General features: G+C 33.2%; 1 protein-coding gene across 7 annotated transcripts; it reads left to right on the forward strand.

Moving 5' to 3' along the window:
- The first annotated feature begins 2,585 nt into the window (after positions 1-2,585).
- TPS1 (trehalose-6-phosphate synthase) lies at positions 2,586-21,275 on the forward strand. Of its 7 annotated transcripts, none has more exons than XM_018124837.2 (19): positions 2,586-2,742; positions 5,989-6,065; positions 10,763-11,237; positions 11,328-11,425; positions 11,517-11,905; positions 12,672-12,786; positions 12,967-13,068; positions 13,580-13,730; positions 14,659-14,747; positions 15,760-15,808; positions 16,289-16,389; positions 16,587-16,774; positions 17,846-17,963; positions 19,228-19,404; positions 19,484-19,606; positions 19,684-19,771; positions 19,876-20,006; positions 20,116-20,214; positions 20,581-21,275. In XM_018124837.2, exons 3-19 carry the CDS (start codon positions 10,826-10,828, stop codon positions 20,995-20,997), a joined length of 2,847 nt encoding a protein of 948 aa, XP_017980326.2. In that variant the 5' UTR covers positions 2,586-2,742; positions 5,989-6,065; positions 10,763-10,825; the 3' UTR covers positions 20,998-21,275. The 7 variants fall into 7 exon arrangements, with proteins under 7 accessions (XP_017980326.2, XP_017980330.2, XP_017980327.2 ...); XM_018124838.2 differs by lacking the exon at positions 2,586-2,742 and adding an exon at positions 4,655-4,673; XM_018124841.2 differs by lacking the exon at positions 5,989-6,065 and having other exon boundaries at positions 2,597-2,742.
- Positions 21,276-21,787: the final 512 nt, after the last annotated feature.

The raw sequence follows: 21,787 nt of genomic DNA on the forward strand, positions 1-21,787 counted from the left end.
AATGCAATGATTAATATACTAATTTAAGAATGTGTTCGATAATTCGAATTCAAAAGTAAAAAGATGGAAATAATGATCTTGTGTATAAATAATATAAAATTTAAAAAATAAAAATTTAATTTTTCACATTCGAATTATTCAAATTGATACTCTGAAAAAAAAATTAATATTTTTTAAATTTAATCGTAATTATATCATGTATTATCTTACGTGAAAATAAGAATATATGATGTTCAAATTCTCACTCCATAAATTCTCAACCCTGCAGTAATGGCTCTTCGTAATGAAACAATCTTAGCAATAAAATTAAGAGAAAGGAAGTCGAAGCAAAAAATTAAATAAGAATATATAGCAATAATATTATTGTGGGTTTATATTTGATACATTGATAATATATAGTTTATATATTCTATTAGTTCATCAAATGTTGTCACTTCATTTATGAGATAAAATTAAAATTTTATAAGAATTTAAAATTAAATATTAAAAGTTTCTTCATGATTAATTAAACAAAAATAAAATAGTTTCATTTTTTCTTGTTCTTCATTAGACATCCAAAATAAAATTTTTTATAATATAGAAATTGCTCAAACCCTAAGAAAGATATTGGGAATTGGTAAGAGGATTTCAGGTTTTTGTTGAAAGAATAAGAATTCAAATCAAAAACCACATCTTTCTAAAACCCTAAGAGAGAGAAATTGTTTAAACCCTACGAGAGGTGGAGGAATTTGGTAGGTGATTTTGGATTTTGTTAAAAGAATAGGAGTTCAAATTTAAAAATTAATTAACAAAAATTACTAACGTCAACGAGTGAAAATTATCTTGAAATCTTTAATTATCTTATTACTCTTGAAGTTGCGTAATTTGTCAAACTTAATTTTAATGAAAGAAGAAAGAGAGAAAAAAAAAGATGATTGAGTTGGAGAGAGATAGAAAGATGAGAACAAGAGAAGAATGATTGTGAGGGAGTTGAAGAGAGAAAAAAAAAAAAATTATTTTTTATGCATTTTTAAAAGAATCTTTTAATATTTAATTTTAATTTAATAATAATTTTTAATTTTATCTCGTTAATGAGATAGTAGTATATAATGAACCGACAGTTTATAGAAGATCGTGCACAACAAGTGTAGGCAAGCCCGTCGTGCATGAGAGGTTGGAGGCGTTGAGAGAGCCCTACACATGGGAGAGCTTTGCACGCAAGACTCCTTACGCATAAAAGATCTTGCGCAATGTAAAAAAAAAAGGAAATTTGATTTTAATATTTTGGACAAAAAATAACAATTTTAAAATATTTTCTTATGTTCTAATTTAAAAAAAAAAAAAGGAAAGAAGAAGAAAACTTACTTGCTTCGAGGGATCAATACAAAGAGAAAATCAATACTTTGCTTTTATAGGGCATAGAGAATCAATGTTTTTAAGGTGAATGTTCACTTCCTTTTAGGACTGATTTACCCCATTATCTTGAAATAATTGGTTTTTCCGTTTCCTCATTCATAGAAAATATATTATTAATATTTATTTTCCTCTTTATTTTGAAATTATTTTTTTTCCTTTTCCTCATTCATATAAAATATATTATTAATATTTACTTTCCTTTTAGGATTAATTTACCTCTTTATCTTAAATTTCTTGGTCTTTTTTCCTTTTCCTCATGCATAGAAAATTTATTATTTTCAATAAAAGAAATTCCATATAAGGGGAAAAACAAAACAAGTAGCCAAATAATGTGCTGCAAAGAAAAGTTGGTGCACAGCAATGCTATGCGACCGTCGTGCAACGATGCCATGTCATGCGGTAGGTCTTACCGCGAGTAAAGAAGATTAATGTATTTGAGAATACCTATGCCCATGATTTTCAAAGTCATGGAGTTAAATTTATTTATTCTTATAACTCATTTTATTTTTCACTTCTACTATACTAATAATACACGAGAATCTCTCACGTTGAGAATTCTCTTGCATGAGACAAAATATAGATACTGATTTTTGGTTATTAACATGTTATGTATCTCATATTATAAGAAGTTGTTTTAGAGTAAGCACATTGTTATACAAAAAGCAATAATAGACAGTAGAATAAGTGGTACTATAACTATATAACACGAGTAACAGTAAAAATAACTCGAGATAAGTGTCATAGTTTTAAAAAATTTATATTATTTTTATTTATATGTTTATAACATTATTTTTTTTATTTCTATCAAAAGAACTTGTATACTTAACCATATATGTAATTCGCAATTAGTTCAATAAGTTATTAAAATTCATATTTTTGGTCAAATTAGATATTGAATTTAAAATATCTTATTTTCGAGTCATAATTTTTTAACTTTCGGCCAAATCATTTTTTATTTTGTAGAAAAGAGAAATCTGTTTAAAGAAATTAAAAAAAGGAAAATAAATAATGAAAATGATTTGAAATTAAAAAAAAAAAAGGAAAGAAGAACAAATTCCCTCCAAATGATTGGGCATAACCAAAGCGAAGCAAGCAGCAAAGGCAAAAAGCCATCCCCCGCCAAAACGCGTAGCCTTTTCTCATTCTCGCCTCTGATTCTCTCCAATAAATACCCCCTCTATTCTCTCCAGAACTCTCTTACTCTGTTTTCCTTTCCTTTTCTCTGTCTCTCTCTCTCTTTCTCTCTTTACATGTGCTTCGCATTTAACCTTCGATAGATTTCGTTCTTCGAATTTCCCTAGCATTAGCGGTTTCTCCAAGTCTCTGGCTTCTCGTCCACTTTGCAGGGTTAGTTTTCTCTTTCTCTTTCTCTCTCGATCTTTTCTTTTTCTGTTTGTTTTGTTTTGAGTTTGAGTTTGGAAAACGTGATCAGTTTTGTGTTACAAATTTCGAAAACTTGTCATACTATTCGCTCGATTGTCATATCTTCGTTTTGTGATGCTTTGTTCTTTTTAGAATTTGCTTGAGAAACGAATTTTTTTTCTTTCTTTCTTTCCTGCTCTGTTTGGTTGCTGTGAAGCGAGGGAGGAGAAATTAGAGTATGTCGAAAGAAAATTTTTGAGTCCTCGTTTCAATATTGAGCTTTCCTATTCTCTCCAATAATAATAATAATAATTATTATTATTATTATTTGATTTTTTCTTGGATTCCTTACTTTGAACTGTTAATAATACTGTTAAACGCTGATCACTTTTTCTTTAAGTAAATTTCAGTTCTGAGTTGAAAACTATTACTAGTATCTTTTATTTTATTTGTTTGTTTGCATGATATATTGTTGTAGGAAAGAGTCTCATTCATTAAGGTAACATTGAAAATTATGTGATGTAAATTTATTATTATTATTTTATAATTTTTTAAAAAATAATATCATATTATCTTGTTATTCATATAATAAAACATTATATAAAAAAATTTAGAAAAAAAATTAAAAATAGCTCGAGTAGACTCGTTATAGATATAATCGTATATATATATATACTAGTAGTATTTAAAAAGTATTGTAGAGTGTTAGACTTGGTGAGGTAGTGTATAATTCAGGGTGAGTAACTTGAGTCGAGTATTAATATATTCAAACTCGGCTTGATATACTACTCAATTGCTTGAAGTCGAGTCTGACTCGACGGTGATTGAGTCGAATATTAGATTTTTTAATATTTTCAGTTTAGTGGCCTGCAGAGCTGGCTTGACTTTCTTAGATTTTAAGGCTGCCATAAAGCACGAGACAGGTTCATTAATTTAATGACAGAAGGTCTCTGGACTTTCCTCATGTATGTGTACTGTTGATACTTAAATTTCTAGAACAGATGGTTGAAGCTGTTTAATGAGCAGTACGGATTGAAAGGAATGAAAATTACCACTCTGGTTTAAATTCTGCTATTTGCAGATGGGAGTTTAATTGTTGTGGGAATTGACACTGAAAGCATGTGGCTCAAGGGCAGACTTCATCCCAACGTAATTGAATAGATGAAACTAGGTGTATTTTCATTTGGAATATATCTGATTTAGAATTTATGTGAATTTGAAGAAAGTTGAACATTAACTCAGGATACAAGTGAGGCACTGTAGATTAGCAAAAACAATTGCTTGAAGATATAAAATTAAAATAGAGGATAAGCACAATAAGCAGTTCTATAAAAGCTTTTCGCAGACTTGGTCATTAACGTGGTTCTGAAGGAGCTAGCATTTTTCAGCAGTTAAATCATAGCTGGCTTTTCAGCCAATTGAGCTTGAGACTTCCTATTTCCAAATAGCATAAACTGCGAGAGGTATGAGACCCGGGAGATTGTGATGTTAATTTTTAACTACCCTTTTAGATTTTGCAGTATAATTTTAACTTTCGGAAATCAGCTCAACAATTGTAGTTTAAGGACTATACACCAGAAGGAATAGGGCCAAAAGCATTAGTGAATAAAATGACAATTCTTTTTGCAAACTTCGCTATTATGCTGTCATCTAGCCATTCTGAGAATGTGGATAAGATAACTCTAATTTTAGTTGGTCGGATTGCAAGCAAGAGAGTAAGAACTCCGATGGAATTGAAGTATTTACGTGTCTTCATTTGGGATGTAGAGATGCCTTCACTCGTTAGACTAGAATAGTATATATTCCACCTGCAACAACCTGAAGTGGAAAATCAGAAACATCTGCAGGTTGAAAAAACAGAGCACCATTTCTCTTATCAACTCGCTGAAAACTTGAATGGTGAAATCATAATGGAGGTAAAGCTACATTTATCTTCTGCATTATATGTAGTTTGAGTTTCTTCTGTTATTCACTCTGTTTTTCTCTTTGTTAGCTTTTGCCATATGTTACTCAAAAATGATTTTTCCTATAAATTTGCTACATGACTAGCAGCATTGCAGAGAAAGGCCTTTGTAAAAGTTACCGTCTTATAAATGAGTTGGAATGTTTTTGTTTAACGTGGTTAGATCAGCAGATCTATTTCCAGGAGAAAGAGAGGAAAATGGTGAGGAATTTCAGAAACAGAGTGTAGTAATTTTCTCCATTAGTCTCATTACAAAAAAGCTTCTTAAGAATTTTGTCAAAAAACTAGCTAGCCAGCCCTTTGTTTGAATCTCATTTTTAGACGTTTTGCGAGAAGATATTTCCTTCGGGCCACATTAGATGTAAAATTCTTTCTCAGGCCCTAACATAAAATTTCAGAGATTCTTTTACGGTATTTTGACATGGCTATGAGGTCACTGTTGTTCCACGAAAGTGTTTGCCAGACTGGATGGCTAGTATCATCTCATCAGGTGATTTGGCCAAGGTCCCTAGGCAAGCAAGGAGTCTGTGACATAAAATTTTACGGGACCCACAAATTGTGGGTACCAACCCTTCATGCATGAGTGACAAATTTAATGGCTCACTGAAAATTCCCTGGCGACCATGTATATTTCCACGGGCTTTCACGCTGTAGGATCCCTATCTCTCTCTCCATCTCTGACCACTAGCAATAATACCAACTCCACTTGCCTTCGTTTAGCAGAGAAAAGAACAAAGCAGCATGCAAGTCCTTTCTGTCAATTTCTGGTCTTTGCTGCATTTCCTTTTCTCCCTCTCATTGATTTAGTCACATGTATTATGGTTCTTTTTGGGAACCTGTCTATCTTTACTTTTTATTAGGATATCATTCATCATTCAAAAAGATATTTAAACAAGATATTTCTGTTTGCTCATTGTTACACTTTTGAAAACCATAAGGTGCTTCCTTCTAGCAAGTCAATGAAGGTCTTCCTTACTTCCTCCTAGACCGTAAGTAATGGCATTTATTGCCTATCTGTAGTACTAGTATTAACATTTTTAGCAAGAAATTTCTTTGCTTGTGTTTTCGATATGCTGAATCTTAAGAATGCATTCTCTTAACTGTTTCTGTAGTTTCTTTCCTTGTTTCCTTTGACTGCAACTGGTTACCTAAGGTTTAGTGACAGAATGACTTGATTTGCATTTGGTGAATTGTTATTCTAGCAAGTCTAACAAGTTTTATGCTTTGAAATACCATATTATTTCTGACTTTTTGCTTGGAATATGCAGAACGTCTTACCAGGTTAGGTGTCTCAGCCTTCTAATCATACAGTAAAAGTTGGTGGCAAATCATTTTCCATCATCAGGTTAGGTGCCAAATAGATTCCTAATATTTACTCTCTGATAATATTGCTGAAGCCGTTATCATTCAATCTTTCTTTCAAAGAATTGGATTAGAAATACGTGCAGACCAAGCATTTGTTTGTCTCTTTGCTGCTTTACTCCAAAACATGTCCCTTCTTGGGTTGTGTCAATGTCCAAGGTGGGAAAATGTATTTTTATTCAGAAATTTCCACTAGGCAAATTGAGAAATGGTTGCCCCATTTGTTTGTTCTCCCATAGGCCAAATTTGCCTTTTCTGGTGCCTGCAGTTGAAGGTTGCTAGGATCACCACTCAAGGGGTACCCGTAGTCGTAGCTCCTCCACTCATCAGGGCAGGGGTTAACATGTCATCGGCAATGAACATTTCTCATTGCTTTTGTTCTTTGGTCTATTCAAAATTGTCATGATTTAACTGACCTAAATGCACCAAAGAAAATTGTTACCGTCCTTCGGGTTGCTTAATTTTCCATGCAGTTGCATATCATTTCGATAAGGTGCATTTTTTAGTTGCTGGGTCATTGCAGTTTACTCGACTTCATTCCTCTTTTGCACGGAAGGGTATAACCAAAACATCACATTCCCCTTTATGAAGTACCATTTTAAAATCATCAGAAAACCTTTTCTTGTTCATAGAGAATTGTAGAATTACACCAGGATGATTTGATAGGGGTATAAAAATGGGTAAAATTATTAGAAAAAATAGAAAAATAGTAAACACGGATGTTTTAAAAAAAATATTACCGAAGTTATTGCAATAAGATGATTTAGGATAATAGCAGTGAGATTGACAGTAATGCGAATGGTTTCCACGGTGTGTTACCCGACTAGAGCCTTTAGAGTGTTGTGTTTTGAGTAGAGGTAGGATCAACACAGCATATTAAAGAACAAGCATGAACAACAGAGCAAGTTAAAGTATTTTTTTCTTAACAATTGGCTCTACTTCTGATATGCATTGACTTAGTATATACATAGCAAAGACTTAACAAGCTTTGAACAGAAGTTAGGCACAACATTTCATACTAATTCTTACATAAGTCATTCCCTAAACATAGCTGTCATAAACTTGATAGTATGTAGCTGTTATAATTCAAAAGTAACTAAGAATAGACCTTCGGTTAATAACATGATTTGAGAGGGTCTTCAATGCAAGTCTTAATTCAACATAAAGATACTTAGTACGAGGCGTAAATTGTTGGAAATTTTTCTTTCCGAAAAAAAAAAAGAAAAAAATTATAAGATAATGAATGTGTTGAGTATAATGATGACCAATTAAATGTAGTACAAAGTTGAAAAATCTGGAATGACTCATGATTATCATGTATGGTGCTTTTCCCGTGCTTACTCGTGCCACACATGTTTTCTAGGTGTACTAATTTATTTATTTTTTATTTTATGTGTTTTGTTTTGGAACCGATGATATATTGAAATCTTCGTATCAATTATACATTGTAACATACGCATAATCATAGACTAAACAAAATGTTTCTCCCCTTACAATAAGAGCATACTTAATTTGACCAACTCAGTTTTTGATTTACTATTTCTTTGACGTCTTTGAAATTTGTTGGTTGTTGCATGGCACTTCAATTTGGGTACTGTTTTGATTATTAGGATTTCTTGGTCAATTATGATGAATTAACCACGTGTTTCCCTTTAAAAGAGGGATAAGAAAAATTATGTGTTTCATTAAAACTGTAACTTACATATAAAAGCCGAAGATTTGGGTTGGAACGAGGTGTAATGATGGGTAACGACTTTATTTTTGAATCGGATTTTTTTTACTTTTAATTTGCATGCATATGTCAACGTTATTACTTTCTATCTGCCTCTCATCAACTTTTTTTTTATATATTTTTAATAGTCATTAGTCACTTTCTTCCATATGACACGAACTCCAAACAGTTATGTACTTGTCAGATTAGTTTTTCTTTTTTTTTTTTAATGTGACGGCTCTTGTTTTCTCTCTATTTTTCGTTCTAAAAAATGCCTTCGTTTTCAAGGGGTAGTACATTCGATATCTCGAGCCTTTGACAACTGGAGTAAAGGACGCTGGGGTAAAGCCTAAATCTGAACTTTTGTTTCCTTGCATTGAAAAGAAAAAAGCGATTAAACTTTTGTTTTCGTTGTTGTTTTTAGAAAAAAGGACAAGCTTGAATATTGAAAATAATAAGCAAAGAGATTTGATGGGTTTTATTTGGATTTATTTTAAAAATACTTTTCATATATAAAGTGTTTTTAAAAATAATATTTTTTATAATTTTAATTATTTTTAATTAAAAAAAATTAATTTTGAATAAAATTATTTTTAATAAAATCGATCTATTTATTTAGATTCACGTATCAAATCGACTTATATCTTTTGAACTTTTCTTATCAGATCATTCATCTTTAAAATATTTTTCACAAAAAAAAATTTTTTAAACATTTTGAGTATTTTGTAGTAACTTTTGATATGTGAAGAAAAATTTTTGAATTTTTTGAACATTTTAAAATGATTTTTGATATATATAAAAAACTTTTAAATATTTTAAGTATTTTTCGTCAAGTAGATATATTCGTTGATAATGTTATTAAATGAAATATGATGTATTATTTGAAGTTATTGACTTAGTTAAATGAAATTTGGTTATTTTGATGGTTTTTAGGCATTGCGTAACTAGTTTTTAAGTATTGCGTGATTGATTTTTAGATGTGTTTTTTATTTTTAGACATTACATGGGTGGTTGATAAGACATTGTGTGAATGATATTTAAGTATTATACAATTGATTGATAGAGTATTGCGTGATTGGTTTTTAGTTGATTGACTGATTTTTAAGCATTGTGTGACTTAAACAATGCTTAAAAATCAGTTACGTAATACTTAAAATCAATTATACAATGTCTAAAAATTAATCTCACAATACTTAAAAATCAATGATACAATATTTAAATATCAGTAATGCAATGCCTAATAACTAATTGATTTACTTATTCACAGTTAGGTTTAAGTTGTCAAAGTTATTCAATATTTTAGTTTATAAATATGTCTAATCAATTTTAACTTTTCAACTTTGAGACTCTATGAATATAAATCAATAAACTCAAAAAACTAAAACATATACTTTGATGTCTTTTTGGGATAGCAAGAAAAAGCTAGATAGTGTGATAGGTAGTATTTGACAAGATAAAAAAAATTAAAATTTAATTTTAAAATTTTTGTTTGGATCGGGGATAAAGAGAATCGAAATTATTTTAATTTGTTTGAAATTGTTTAAAAGATATTATTATCAAGTTATGTCAAAAATTGATTAAATATAATTAAAATTATAATAAAAGATATTTTTAAATTAGGTTATGAAAAGGGTTAGTTTTTACAATTTTTTTGTTTTATTTTTTTTGAAAATGACAAAAATTTAGCCTTTGTGATTAAGGAATAAAAGGCAAACCTTTTTCTACAAATTGTTATCTTTCCAAAACAAAAAATATACCCAAATAAATCAAAATTGAAGCGGTTCAGATTTTATTAGAATTTTTATTTTCCGATAAGACCAGGAAAAATGCTTATACGGTCTTACCCGATGAGGACCCACCAAGAAACGTGTTGGAAAAAGCAGAAGATTGATCCTAAGTGCTTTCGTCATCGAATTTTTTTTTTAGTAATCATCATTTAAATCCTGTATTAAATTAGTTTGTTGATTGATTTTCGCATTTTTTTTCTTGCATATTCTTCCGAGGTTTGTGTTAGTAGTATTTTACTACACTTTTCTGGTTTAATGTTGGTAAAAAGGCCTTTCTCTTTTCAACTGCATCTTGTATTCTCTCTGGTGTCACCTGCAGCTGCATGGCTGGCTTTATGTACCGATATAAAGGTTTCACAAGAATTGTGTTCCTTCCTTACTTTTTCTCTTGCTATGATAAACCTCTCCCACCCACAACTGGGCTCTGGAAAATTCGTTCTCTGTCTCATTTCCTCACCACCTTTCTTATCTAATCTTGGCTGCTTCAGTCTTACTCAAGACTAAAGTCAAGTATTGTAGCAGAAAGCATAACTAGGCCAACTTTTCCATATAGAAATCTTGGTTTTCTGCTTGAAGGATTCGGTATTAAAGGTGGAATTCGATATTTTCTTGTTTCACTTTTTGCTGTTTTTAAGTATGTTAAAACTATGTTAAGGCAGATTCTCTTAGTTTTACTTAAACTTTCAATGTTATATATTAATCTGAATGATGGGTTCTTGCGGAATCTTGAACAATGAAGAGAAACCAGGGAGCCCTGTGGATGTTATTTTCTCTATTGCTTCTGCTCTGCTAATGTGCCTTTCTTGTTATTTTCCCTTCTTTGGCTCTTTGACGACGTCTATTCATTTTCCATGCTGGAGTCTGTTCAAAAAGAAATTTTGGGCTTTAATCAATTAGAGTTCCATGGTAGACCCCATTTTTGCCATAAATTCTGTGGATCCATTTTCTTTATTATCATTGCCTCTTGTTTTTTTTTTTTTTTTGGTATCTTGTTTAAAATTTATTCCATGAAATTTAAGCGATAAAAAGATTATAACTGCATTAGAAATCTTAATAACTTGTTTTACAAAGTCACTGGCAGCATAATAACGTTTCCTTGGTATCTAATTTAGGGAAGAAACAGTTTTTTCTGTGGCTTATTGTGATTGCTGAATACTTAATTTACTTAAAACAAAAATGTAGGACATACAATTGGACTGAGAGCTCATAAAATTGGTATTGGCGGTTGGGTTCTAGAGTGAGCGTATGCCTGAGAACAAGTACAACGGTAATTCGACCCATATACCAACTCGTCTCGAACGCCTCTTGAGGGAAAGAGAACGCCTCTTGAGGGAAAAAGAGCTAAGGGAGCAAAGGAAAAGCAGCAGGGCTTCCCATTCAAATGAGGTGATTGATAATCATAGGGGGGTTGAAGAATCTGAGAATGGCCCACGTTTTAGAGAAGGTGACCACTCTGGGGTTGCTTTGGTCGAACAATACTTGGAAGAGGCTGCAGCTGCAAGGGCACTGGTTGAGGGATGCGAAAGACCAGATGGAAGGCCTGAAAGGCAACGACTGTTGGTAGTGGCCAATAGGCTTCCAGTTTCTGCAGTTAGGAGAGGTGAAGACTCATGGTCTCTGGATATAAGTGCTGGAGGTCTAGTTACTGCTCTATTGGGTAAGCTATTGACTACCTTGTGGACTTGGTTCATGTGTCAACATTTTTACATCTTATAGGAATCTAATCATTTTAGATTGAATTTTCCAGGTGTTAAGGAGTTTGAGGCAAGGTGGATTGGATGGGCTGGCGTAAATGTTCCAGATGAGATTGGACAGAAGGCACTTACTAAAGCTTTAGCTGAAAAGGTATTTAGTTGCCCTGGAAAGATTCCTTTTGGAATTTAACCTGATTATATGTGATATAGGCCATTTAAACTGAAGGCACTTATGATTGCAGAGGTGTATCCCTGTCTTCCTTGATGAAGAGATTGTTCATCAGTACTACAATGGTTATTGTAACAACATCTTGTGGCCTCTTTTTCACTACCTTGGACTTCCACAAGAAGATCGCCTTGCTACCACAAGGAGTTTCCAGTCTCAGTTTGCTGCATACAAGAAAGCAAATCAAATGTTTGCTGATGTTGTAAATACGCACTATGAAGAGGGTGATGTTGTCTGGTGCCATGATTACCACCTCATGTATCTTCCAGAATGCCTGAAGAAATACAACACGAAGATGAAAGTTGGTTGGTTTCTCCATACGCCATTCCCTTCTTCTGAAATTCATAGGACACTGCCATCCAGATCTGAGCTGTTGCGTTCAGTTCTTGCTGCTGACTTGGTTGGGTGAGTTTCTGCTGAATTGTTGCTCCACTGAGAACAATTAAATCTTTCTCCTGACTTCTGTTATTCCACTCTTTATTACCATGTGTGATCTGTTTTACTCGTTTAGAACATAAGTTATCAATCTATCTTGATTGATGAAATCTGAATTTTCGTAGTATAGCTGGATAATTTTTAGTAATAGCCCTATCTAACCCGCAATTTTACTATGTCAATGATTTCCTTCATGCGTATGCCAGATCCAATGTTTCACAATTTTGAGTGGAACGGTAGACCTTTACATTGGTAGTTCTATTGCACTCACATTTTCTTAGCCTTGTTAAATATAATGATTTTAATCTGCAGATTCTCTAAGTTTTGGGCTGTTGTGGAAATTTGTTTATTTAAGTTATTATAAGTAACATGTGCAATAGTTTAAAACAAAAAAAAAAAAAACGAAAAACAAGATTATGTGGTTACAGAGTTGCATGACCTCTGACAATTGAACTTTCTGAGAATCTTCTTCAAAAAGTGATGTTAATTATTGAAGAAAAGTTGACAAAAGAAAAACAAATAATCCTATATTCTTAAGATGTTGTTTGGACTTGAGATGGATTGGGTCTGATTCTTATAGATTTTCATGTTTTATCAATCATTTGACTTTGAATTGGTTAGTTCCCTTTGATTATATCATCTGAGATTGTGTTCTTCATGACTTATGTCATTATTTTCCTGGCCTGCAGATTGACAATTATTTATTTTTTTATTTTTTTTCCTTCTTTTTTTCCAGTTTTCATACCTATGACTATGCTAGACATTTTGTTAGTGCTTGTACTCGAATTCTGGGACTTGAGGGGACACCTGAAGGGGTTGAGGATCAGGGGAGGCTGACTCGTGTTGCTGCTGTATGTTTGAATTCCTTTCGAATTTTTCACTTGATTGTTCCCATGCCTTTATTTTCTTCCCAGCCTGTTGCATTTTGGCCTGTACAGAAAATATTAGTATTAAAAGTGTTTTTCTTGCAAAAGAATTGCAATTGAGGGTTATACTTATTTTTGTGGTTCTTTAATTGATTGAAACTTCAGTTTCCTATTGGGATAGACTCAGATCGTTTCATACGTGCACTTGAGCTTCCTCAAGTCCAGGAACACATCAAAGAATTAAAAGAAAGGTTTGCTGGAAGAAAGGTAGATGCTGTATTTAATTTGTGGCATCTGTATATTCTTCAATTTTGTCATCCTACCTCCTTTTTAAGCGAATACCCATGGTATAGTATGATTTTTATCCAATTCTCTCTACCACCCTTTGCTCCAAATGCACCCTATTTCCTTATCCGTTTTAACCGAAGCTCAAGGTAGCTTATAGGAGCTTAAAATTGAACTCCAGCTGTGTATTTTTCAGTTAACCAAGTTTAACTGGCTTGTGTCTGGCTCCATTGATCTATTTTTCCCTTTACAGTCGAACATTTTCCGTTCTTTCTCACACACACACTCACACTTTCTGTATCATCAACAAGACTTAGAAATGTTTTGCCTGCTTATCGATACATGTTTGTGGATCCCTATGGAATGGAACATTTCTTCCTTCTATTCTTTTTTCTTTTTGGTTTCAATAGAAGTCTTTTGTAGACTTTTATTGTGATTTTATTATTTTATTTGTTCTTCAGTGTGCTTACTTGAAACTGTCTGGACTTGCCAGGTAATGCTTGGTGTTGATCGTCTTGATATGATTAAAGGAATCCCCCAAAAGATATTGGCATTTGAAAAGTTCCTTGAGGAAAATTCTACCTGGCATGAAAAAGTGGTTTTGCTGCAAATTGCAGTGCCAACAAGAACTGATGTTCCTGAGTGTATGCTATTTCCTCACCTCGTTTGTCTTGTTTCTAAGTATGGTGCTCTAAAAATGTTTATGTATAAATCACATGTATAGCATATATCTGGAGTTAGTGTTTCCTTTACAAGATAAATAATCCATCCTACCTAAATTGCTGTCACTATTATTTTCTTAATATTCTTTTGACTTTCATATTGGGTAGTAGTTGGTGGGTCTTTTTATCTGTAATCTGCCATGCGATTGTGTATTTCCTAACCATGGGGGAACCACCTGATGTTGCTCGCTGAGTAAGTTTGACTAAGCATATCAGTTAGCAAATATAAGCTTTAAAGAGAGAGGTGCTGGCTACAACATGAGCTGTAGATTTTCATTCCCTTGCCATACTGAATATGAATCTGATATCCTTAATTGCATGCCAAAATAAGTTAAGAAATGTCAACTAATTTATAATGCTATAATTTTCCTGGATGATTAGCCCTATGTCTGAACTCGGAACTAGGAGATTTTGTAGGAGGACACCTAACCGTTCTGTCTTTGTATTTGCTGGAGTCAAGTTTTGACATTTAAATCTTCAATTCTAATTCCTCAATCCCTTACCTGATTTATATTTTGCTTTCTGACCAAAGTTGAAGCATTCTGCTCTCTACAGTGATACGGACTCTTTGAGAAAGTTCCTTCTATTTCTTGGTCCAATGAAAAAGAATTTGATATGGTTTGCTATTGAACGCTAGAAGTGTATGCACAAGGAAGGAAGATAATGTTATAAACTTGTCTAGCAGATTTCCTTGGAGCACTCATGCATGCTTGACTTGGCCATATTACTGTGTTTCTTCTTCTCCTTGATTTCTTGTTTTAATTTTTTTTAATGGCGAAATCATGTGGAAAAATCCTGATTACATGTTTGGCTGAATGTAATCATTTCTTTTATCTTGCTGTTGTCACAGACCAAAAACTTACAAGCCAGGTTCATGAAATTGTTGGCCGTATTAATGGTCGATTTGGGACATTGACTGCAGTTCCAATCCATCACCTGGTCCGTCTTTGAAATCCTTACTTGATAATTAATGCTTGGGATGCTTAGTTTGTAGTATCATCTTTTACCTTCCTTGATGCATTAATTTGAATAAGTTTTCCTGTAAAATTTTTGTTGCCTTATATCTTAACGTATTCTATTTATCCTTTTGTCATTCTTTATTGAACATAATGTGATATATTAGAAATGGTCAAAAACAGCAGAGTTGCTGTTGTTCAGCTGGGGGATAATATGGAACATCTTGACAAAGTAAATGTTAAAAGAGTAGCACTTTGTTTGGGAGTTTGCATGGAGGAGAGTAGAATAGTGTAGAGGAAACAATTCTCCTTTTCCTTGTTTGGAAATTAGAGTAGGCTTGAGGATTTATCGTAATTGAGTTTATCCAAAATCAACAGTATGCCCCAATTTTGAATCAATACTAAAATAAGTTTTGGGTGATATTGTTCATGTCCAAATCCTCTATCCAAGAACTCAAAAACACAGGGCAGTACTTTTGTTCTCTTTCGCTCTATTCTCCTCTCCTCTAGTCTCCCCTTCCAAAGATGCTGTGAAAGTTGACTATAAGTTTTTGTAGGCATATTCTCTGTCCTCGTAGTTTGGTTATGTAGTGTTGTGCCTTGGGAAGATAGGTACTCAAAATTGACAAAAACTTTGAAATGCACCGGAAGTACTTGCCTTTTGTGGATTCTGTGAGAGAACATTATTCAAACTTTTATTGTTATGTGAAGTTGCAAGACCTAGAATGAGAATTATTGATGTACTGGAGAATGATATACACTATAAACGAGTTATGATGTCAAAATTTCAGGTTGTGTATTTTTATGGTATCCTGAACAATAATGTATCTTAATTTGTTATAATTTCTTGGTTTCATCTGTGGATTTCTACCAGTGTCTGTAGTTTAGCCTGTGTTCTCACACAGCAAGATAGATCGTGTTTTATGTTTTTTTTTTGTTGTCATTAATTTTTATCGACTGGGTAATCTTCTAATGCATTTTTTCTGTGTCTACAGGATCGTTCTCTTGACTTTCCGAAACTCTGTGCATTATATGCTGTTACGGGTACTGATTCAATTGGTTTCTTTTTTATTCTTAAATTTGCCAAATCGGGGGGTCAACTTACTAGCCATGAACTGCATTTACAGATTTTGTTATGAAGTTAGTGTTTACAAACTTTATCTATCATGTTTTATGGGTCGAAACAATTGCAATCCTGCAACCTTAAAAGTTAAGCTTATTCCCCAAGTTTTTGACTGCAGATGTTGATTGATGTGATCATAAATTAGCAAATGTGGTGAATAGTATCTGCAGAGTCTTTTAATTATTTCTCAGTCTTTATTCTATGTGACATGTGAACATTTATAGAATATTGGCTTCTTTGCACCATGTGGAGCTCATAGGGTGATAGTAAGTTGGTTATGAACTTTTACTAATTTATTCTAGGATATGGCCTTCTTAGTACTAAAATTTTCATCATGCTGTTTTTCAGTTGTGGTTTTTTTCTCTATAAATATAATGGATGAAATTCCCTCCTTTCTTCAGATGTAGCACTTGTCACATCTTTAAGGGATGGCATGAACCTTGTCAGTTATGAGTTTGTTGCTTGCCAAGATGCAAAGAAAGGGGTCCTCATTCTCAGTGAAGTAATTACTTACTACTTAAAGTTTTCACTGCACATTTTTTTGGCTGAATGAAACTAACTAGTCCACTGTGCTTGATTTTCATGTTGTATCTTATAGGTTAATGAATATTTGTGTTATTGGAACTAATGATTACAGTGCTTTCCTTTCGTTACTGAAAAAGTTGTTTCTAATTTTTATATCCTTGATGCATCTTGCAGTTTGCAGGTGCTGCACAGTCTCTGGGTGCTGGAGCTATCTTGGTAAATCCTTGGAACATCACTGAAGTGGCTGCTTCAATTGGCCAGGCTTTGAATATGCACCCTGAAGAAAGGGAGAAGCGACATCGCCACAATTTTCATCATGTGACAACCCACACAGCTCAAGAATGGGCTGAAACATTTGTAAGGTATGTATATGCTATTTGTGTCAAATTTTGAATAAATATTTTGTTTTTTTTTTTTCTCTTGTATTTAAGAGTTCTGAAACTCTCCAGAGTACATTGATCATATAGGTCAGGCAAAATTTACCTCAATATTAATGGTTAACTAGTTACATTTCTTTTTTTATGAAAAGCGTTAACTAGTTACATTTCAACTTTCAACATACATTTGAGTGTTAAAATATCCCTGCTACATCCAGGTTTGGATTTTTTTTTTTATGAAAATCATGGAAATTATATAATTACTGTCAAAAACAATGTTTTGCTTTTAAAGCTTCTCCAGAAGGTGAAAGTTGAAGCAATTATGCTTTTCTCACATGTTCAAGTGCATGTAAAATTTGGGAATCTACTGCACTTGTTTACCTCTTTGCACTATGGTCCTTCTTCATGTTTATACAGATGTTGATATGGTTTGGCTAAGGTCAAACCTTAACCATTCGCTTCGCATTGATGTACAGTATGACAAGATGTAATCTATTTTCGAATCTACTTAGCAGCAACCTTTTTTTTTTTTTGAATCAGTCACATAGGAAACTAAATTGCCAGGTTTATCTTTCTAACAGATAGATGGACAAGAAATGATTTTGATATGAGATTTTATTTATTTATATATAATTAAGTTCATTAAAAAATTAATAAGTTACTCAGTTTCCCAGTAGTGATGATTATTACATTTCCCTTTATTCATGTGGTCAGCCCATTTTGCTTATTCGTTAGCATTGGATCAATACATAGGAGAAACTGAAGTTTTCTTATCCCTGTTGGTTAACTATGGGTGTTTGTTATTGCCAAGTTGTGCCTCTTCACCTACTGGTCAGTTGCTTCTAGATTAGGTGCCTTAACAACCGTGTAAATGCTAGAGATTTTAGATGCAAATTCTTTGTGTTCACTCCTAAGATCAATACATTAAACAAATGAAGTAGAAATCTTATCTTTTTGTACTCATTAAAATTTATGTGTCCATCTTGTTGTGCTAACCATGTCATATAAAAATTACCAGGATTCACAGAGATTTGAGTTTCTGTAACTACTTTGCAGTGAACTGAATGATACCGTTGTTGAAGCTCAACTAAGGACAAGCAAAGTGCCTCCTGAGCTTCCACAAAATGATGCAATGGAATGTTATTTACAGTCTAGCAATCGATTGCTGATACTGGTATGTTTGTTTGATCTAGAATCTTAAGTTATCTTAAAGTGCCCCTCAGCTAGAAAAGCCATTATTCAAAGCATGCAAATATAAGATACATGTGAAGCCCATGGATGTCAACAATGGCTGCTTTGTTGAATAACTATTATTATTTGCATGTGTCTCTATATGATTATTGGATTTGGATGAGCTGGTGCATAGGGCTTTTCCTTTAAGTTTATGTATCTTCTTCCTTGTGCCTGTATTATCACCATCACATTGAAGTGTTAAGGATGATTTTGTCTAGATGGCTGTTTCTTGTATGTAATACTATTGCAATTTTCTTTAGCCTTTCTAGCAAAGCAGATTGGTGCACAATATTGTAGTTCTTTAATTTGTTCTTTGGTTTAGCACATTCTAGAACTTAAACCAATGACAAGTAAAATATTTACTGAAGTTGTTTAACAACTGGATTTCTTGTCATTCGATTAAGAATTAGTAACAGGTAAATAGATATGTTACTAGTAAGCAGTGTAACATTGCTATTTCTGTTTTAAAGCTCTGATGAAAATATGTGTTCATACTTGTAGAATTTAGTCAAGGAACTAGGGTTTTAGATTCTATTGCTGAACAATTTCAAATAAGCAATCTGTTTTTAAAAAGTTTTCAACAAGAGCTAGAAGTCATCATTGAGATGGGAAAAGGGAGTCACTGACTATTTGCCTACTATTGGGAGTGTCATCAAAAAAGTTTAACATGAATGATTGGTGAGGAGATACAGTAGTCTGTTCTTTTTCTTTCTAAGGTGAGAATAAATCTTTCTGCTTTCATTCTCCAATGGCTGGAATAATTTTTGCTGTTTTTCTCATCACTTGATTTTTTTGGGCAGGAACTAAGGCTACCAAGGCCATTTGACGCTTGCATTATCTATGAGAAATATTATGATTAAGAAGTTGGAAAATAGGATTAATATCCTTTTAGATTCACAGTTACTATCCTCTCCCATGGGGGTTAACTAATATTTGGCATTTTTTGTTAACATGTTTCATATAATCTAATCATTGCCATCACCTATTATTATCGTGGTAATCTCAAGTTGTCTACTTCTGCTGGTGGTAATTGTGTTTCTTATTTACTGATTTTATTGATAAATCCCCTGTGCTAAGTCCATCATACCTGATTTTCAACAATTTGTTAGCTCTATAGTTTTCTTTTTCCCATTTGATTCTTTTCCTGGATGCATACTATGCTTTCCGTGTTGTTTCCCTCATCTTGGGGATGGTGCAAAACTCAGGGTTTTAATGCAACATTAACTGAACCGGTGGATACTCCTGGGAGTAGAGGTGATCAAATCAAAGAAATGGAACTTAAATTGCATCCGGAAATAAAAGTACCCTTAACAGCACTCTGTAATGATCCAAAGACAACAGTAGTCGTCCTCAGTGGGAGTGACAGCCGTGTCTTGGATAAGGTATGCTTGGCTTTGTTTCTTTCCTTTCTATCTAAACCTTCGCTTGTTCTCTATCAAAACCAACTGATTGCTCTCACAGAACTTTGGGGAGTATGACATGTGGTTGGCCGGAGAAAATGGGATGTTTCTACGCCATACAAAGGGAGACTGGATGACAACCATGCCAGAGCTCTTGAATATGGAATGGGTTGACAGTGTGAAGGTAATTGTACTTAATGTACACTTCATTGAGTTTGTCTTTTCCAGCCTTATCTAATGATGCTGATGGCATCTTGGCAGCATGTTTTTGAATATTTCACAGAAAGAACACCTAGATCACATTTCGACTTCCGTGATACATCACTTGTATGGAATTACAAGTATGCAGGTAGTTCGCTTGTTTGGTTTCCTAGTTTTTTGCTTCCTTAATTCCAGCCGTGTCTGTCTGTTTGTCCCTTCTTCATGTTTTCTTGTATGTTATTTTGTCTGTAGACGTTGAGTTTGGAAGAATTCAAGCAAGGGATATGCTGCAGCATCTCTGGACTGGCCCAATTTCTAATGCATCTGTTGATGTTGTTCAAGGAAGCCGATCAGTTGAGGTGCGAGCAGTTGGTGTTACAAAGGTAACTGCTTTTTCACCGTACATAATTTTGTCTAATTTACTTGAATATTTTTAGTTTAATGGCATTGGAGATGCCTGCTTGCCTATTTGACAATTTCATATTAACTCAGGGGGCAGCTATTGATCGTATTCTAGGAGAGATAGTTCACAGTAAATCAATGACAACACCAATTGATTATGTCCTTTGTGTTGGACATTTTCTGGGGAAGGTAATATTCTCATCAATCTTGAGACAAGCATATTCTTATTCAAACCATGTGAAATACTTCAAGAGGTCTCGTATTAGTATACGTTGTTAAACATACCTTTTTGGAAACAAAGCAAGCTGAACTCCTCTCCTGATTTTTTTTTGGGTTAATTTACTTGTTATTTTAGGACCTAAGTTAACACTTTTGAGGTTTAAGTTATGTTCTAGGATTGCAAACAAACAGGTTTAGGCTTGTTGGCTTTTTTTAAAATCTTGTTGGGAAGTGTAATGTTTCGCTTTAGTTGCTAGAAAGAATTGGGAGAACATGCATTGAATTGAAATATCCTTCTTGTCCTTTACTGACGAGATAATTTCATCACTTCACCAGGACGAAGATGTGTACACCTTTTTCGAGCCAGAGCTGCCTTCTGACGTGACAAGTATAACAAGAACCAAGCCAACTGACGGACCAAGGTTACCTGCAGAGAGAAGAGCTGCTTTGAAGCTTCCAGCAAGCAGAAGTGGGGCAAAATCATCTCAAACAAAGACACAGCGACCACAGCCGGCTCCTGATAGAAGAACTGGCAATAATCATAGTAGTGGGAGTTTGCGGCGTCCATCACCGGAAAAGATTTCCTGGAGTGTACTCGATCTCAAAGGAGATAACTACTTCTCCTGTGCTGTTGGGCGGACTCGCACATGTGCTCGATATCTGCTCGGGTCATCAGATGATGTTGTCTCATTTCTGAACAGACTGGCAAATGCCTCTTCATCATGCAATTCGTTTTCAGGTTTACATGAGTAAACAGGAGTCTTCCTTAAATGTTGGGGACCGATCCTCCACCCTTCTCAGAGCAACTCTCCGGGCTGAAGAAAACTCTTGTTAAATCACTTGCATAACAGAAAAGCTTAGTATTTTTCAAACTGAAATTACATGAACCACAGCATTGTTGTCAGTTCATAGATGTTGAAGGAAACCAATTCTATAGTGACAATTCCTGCATCCAATTAATTACACAAGCACAGTTGTTTTACTAGCATTTCAAAGCATTTGAATGGTATTCACTTGAGATTTTGATAGAACACGGTATATGCTTCACATGCCAACTCTAGTATCCAACTATGATGTAAAGGAAGATAGGCTATGGTACAGAAATTATTGACTGCTCAACTGACATGAATTCAACATATTGCTCAAGAAAAAAGTATTTTCAACTTTGTAAATGATTAAAAATTTAAATATTAAATGGTAATTAGATTATTGTTATTAGTAATTAGATTATATGTAAATTATTGTATTTTAATAGTTATACGTAAATATTAAATGTTTAGTATGATTATAATTTTGAAATATAATGAACAAAGAATTCTCAGTAGAAGTAAATCATTTTCAAAAGAAAGTAGATTCATGGAATTATAATATTTTTATGTATATACATAAAAATAAAATTTTATTACAAATTTATTGTAATAATTGAAAATTATAAATGTTAATTACATGTTTGGTGCTTGAACTATACTGAAAATATCGATTTGGTACCTGAAATACAAAAGTTCATTTTTAGGCATCCAACCTTTAATCGCTTGAACGTTTT

Source organism: Theobroma cacao, chromosome 7 (assembly GCF_053813885.1).
Source record: "Theobroma cacao isolate CCN51 chromosome 7, ASM5381388v1, whole genome shotgun sequence".
Taxonomy (NCBI): domain Eukaryota; kingdom Viridiplantae; phylum Streptophyta; class Magnoliopsida; order Malvales; family Malvaceae; genus Theobroma; species Theobroma cacao.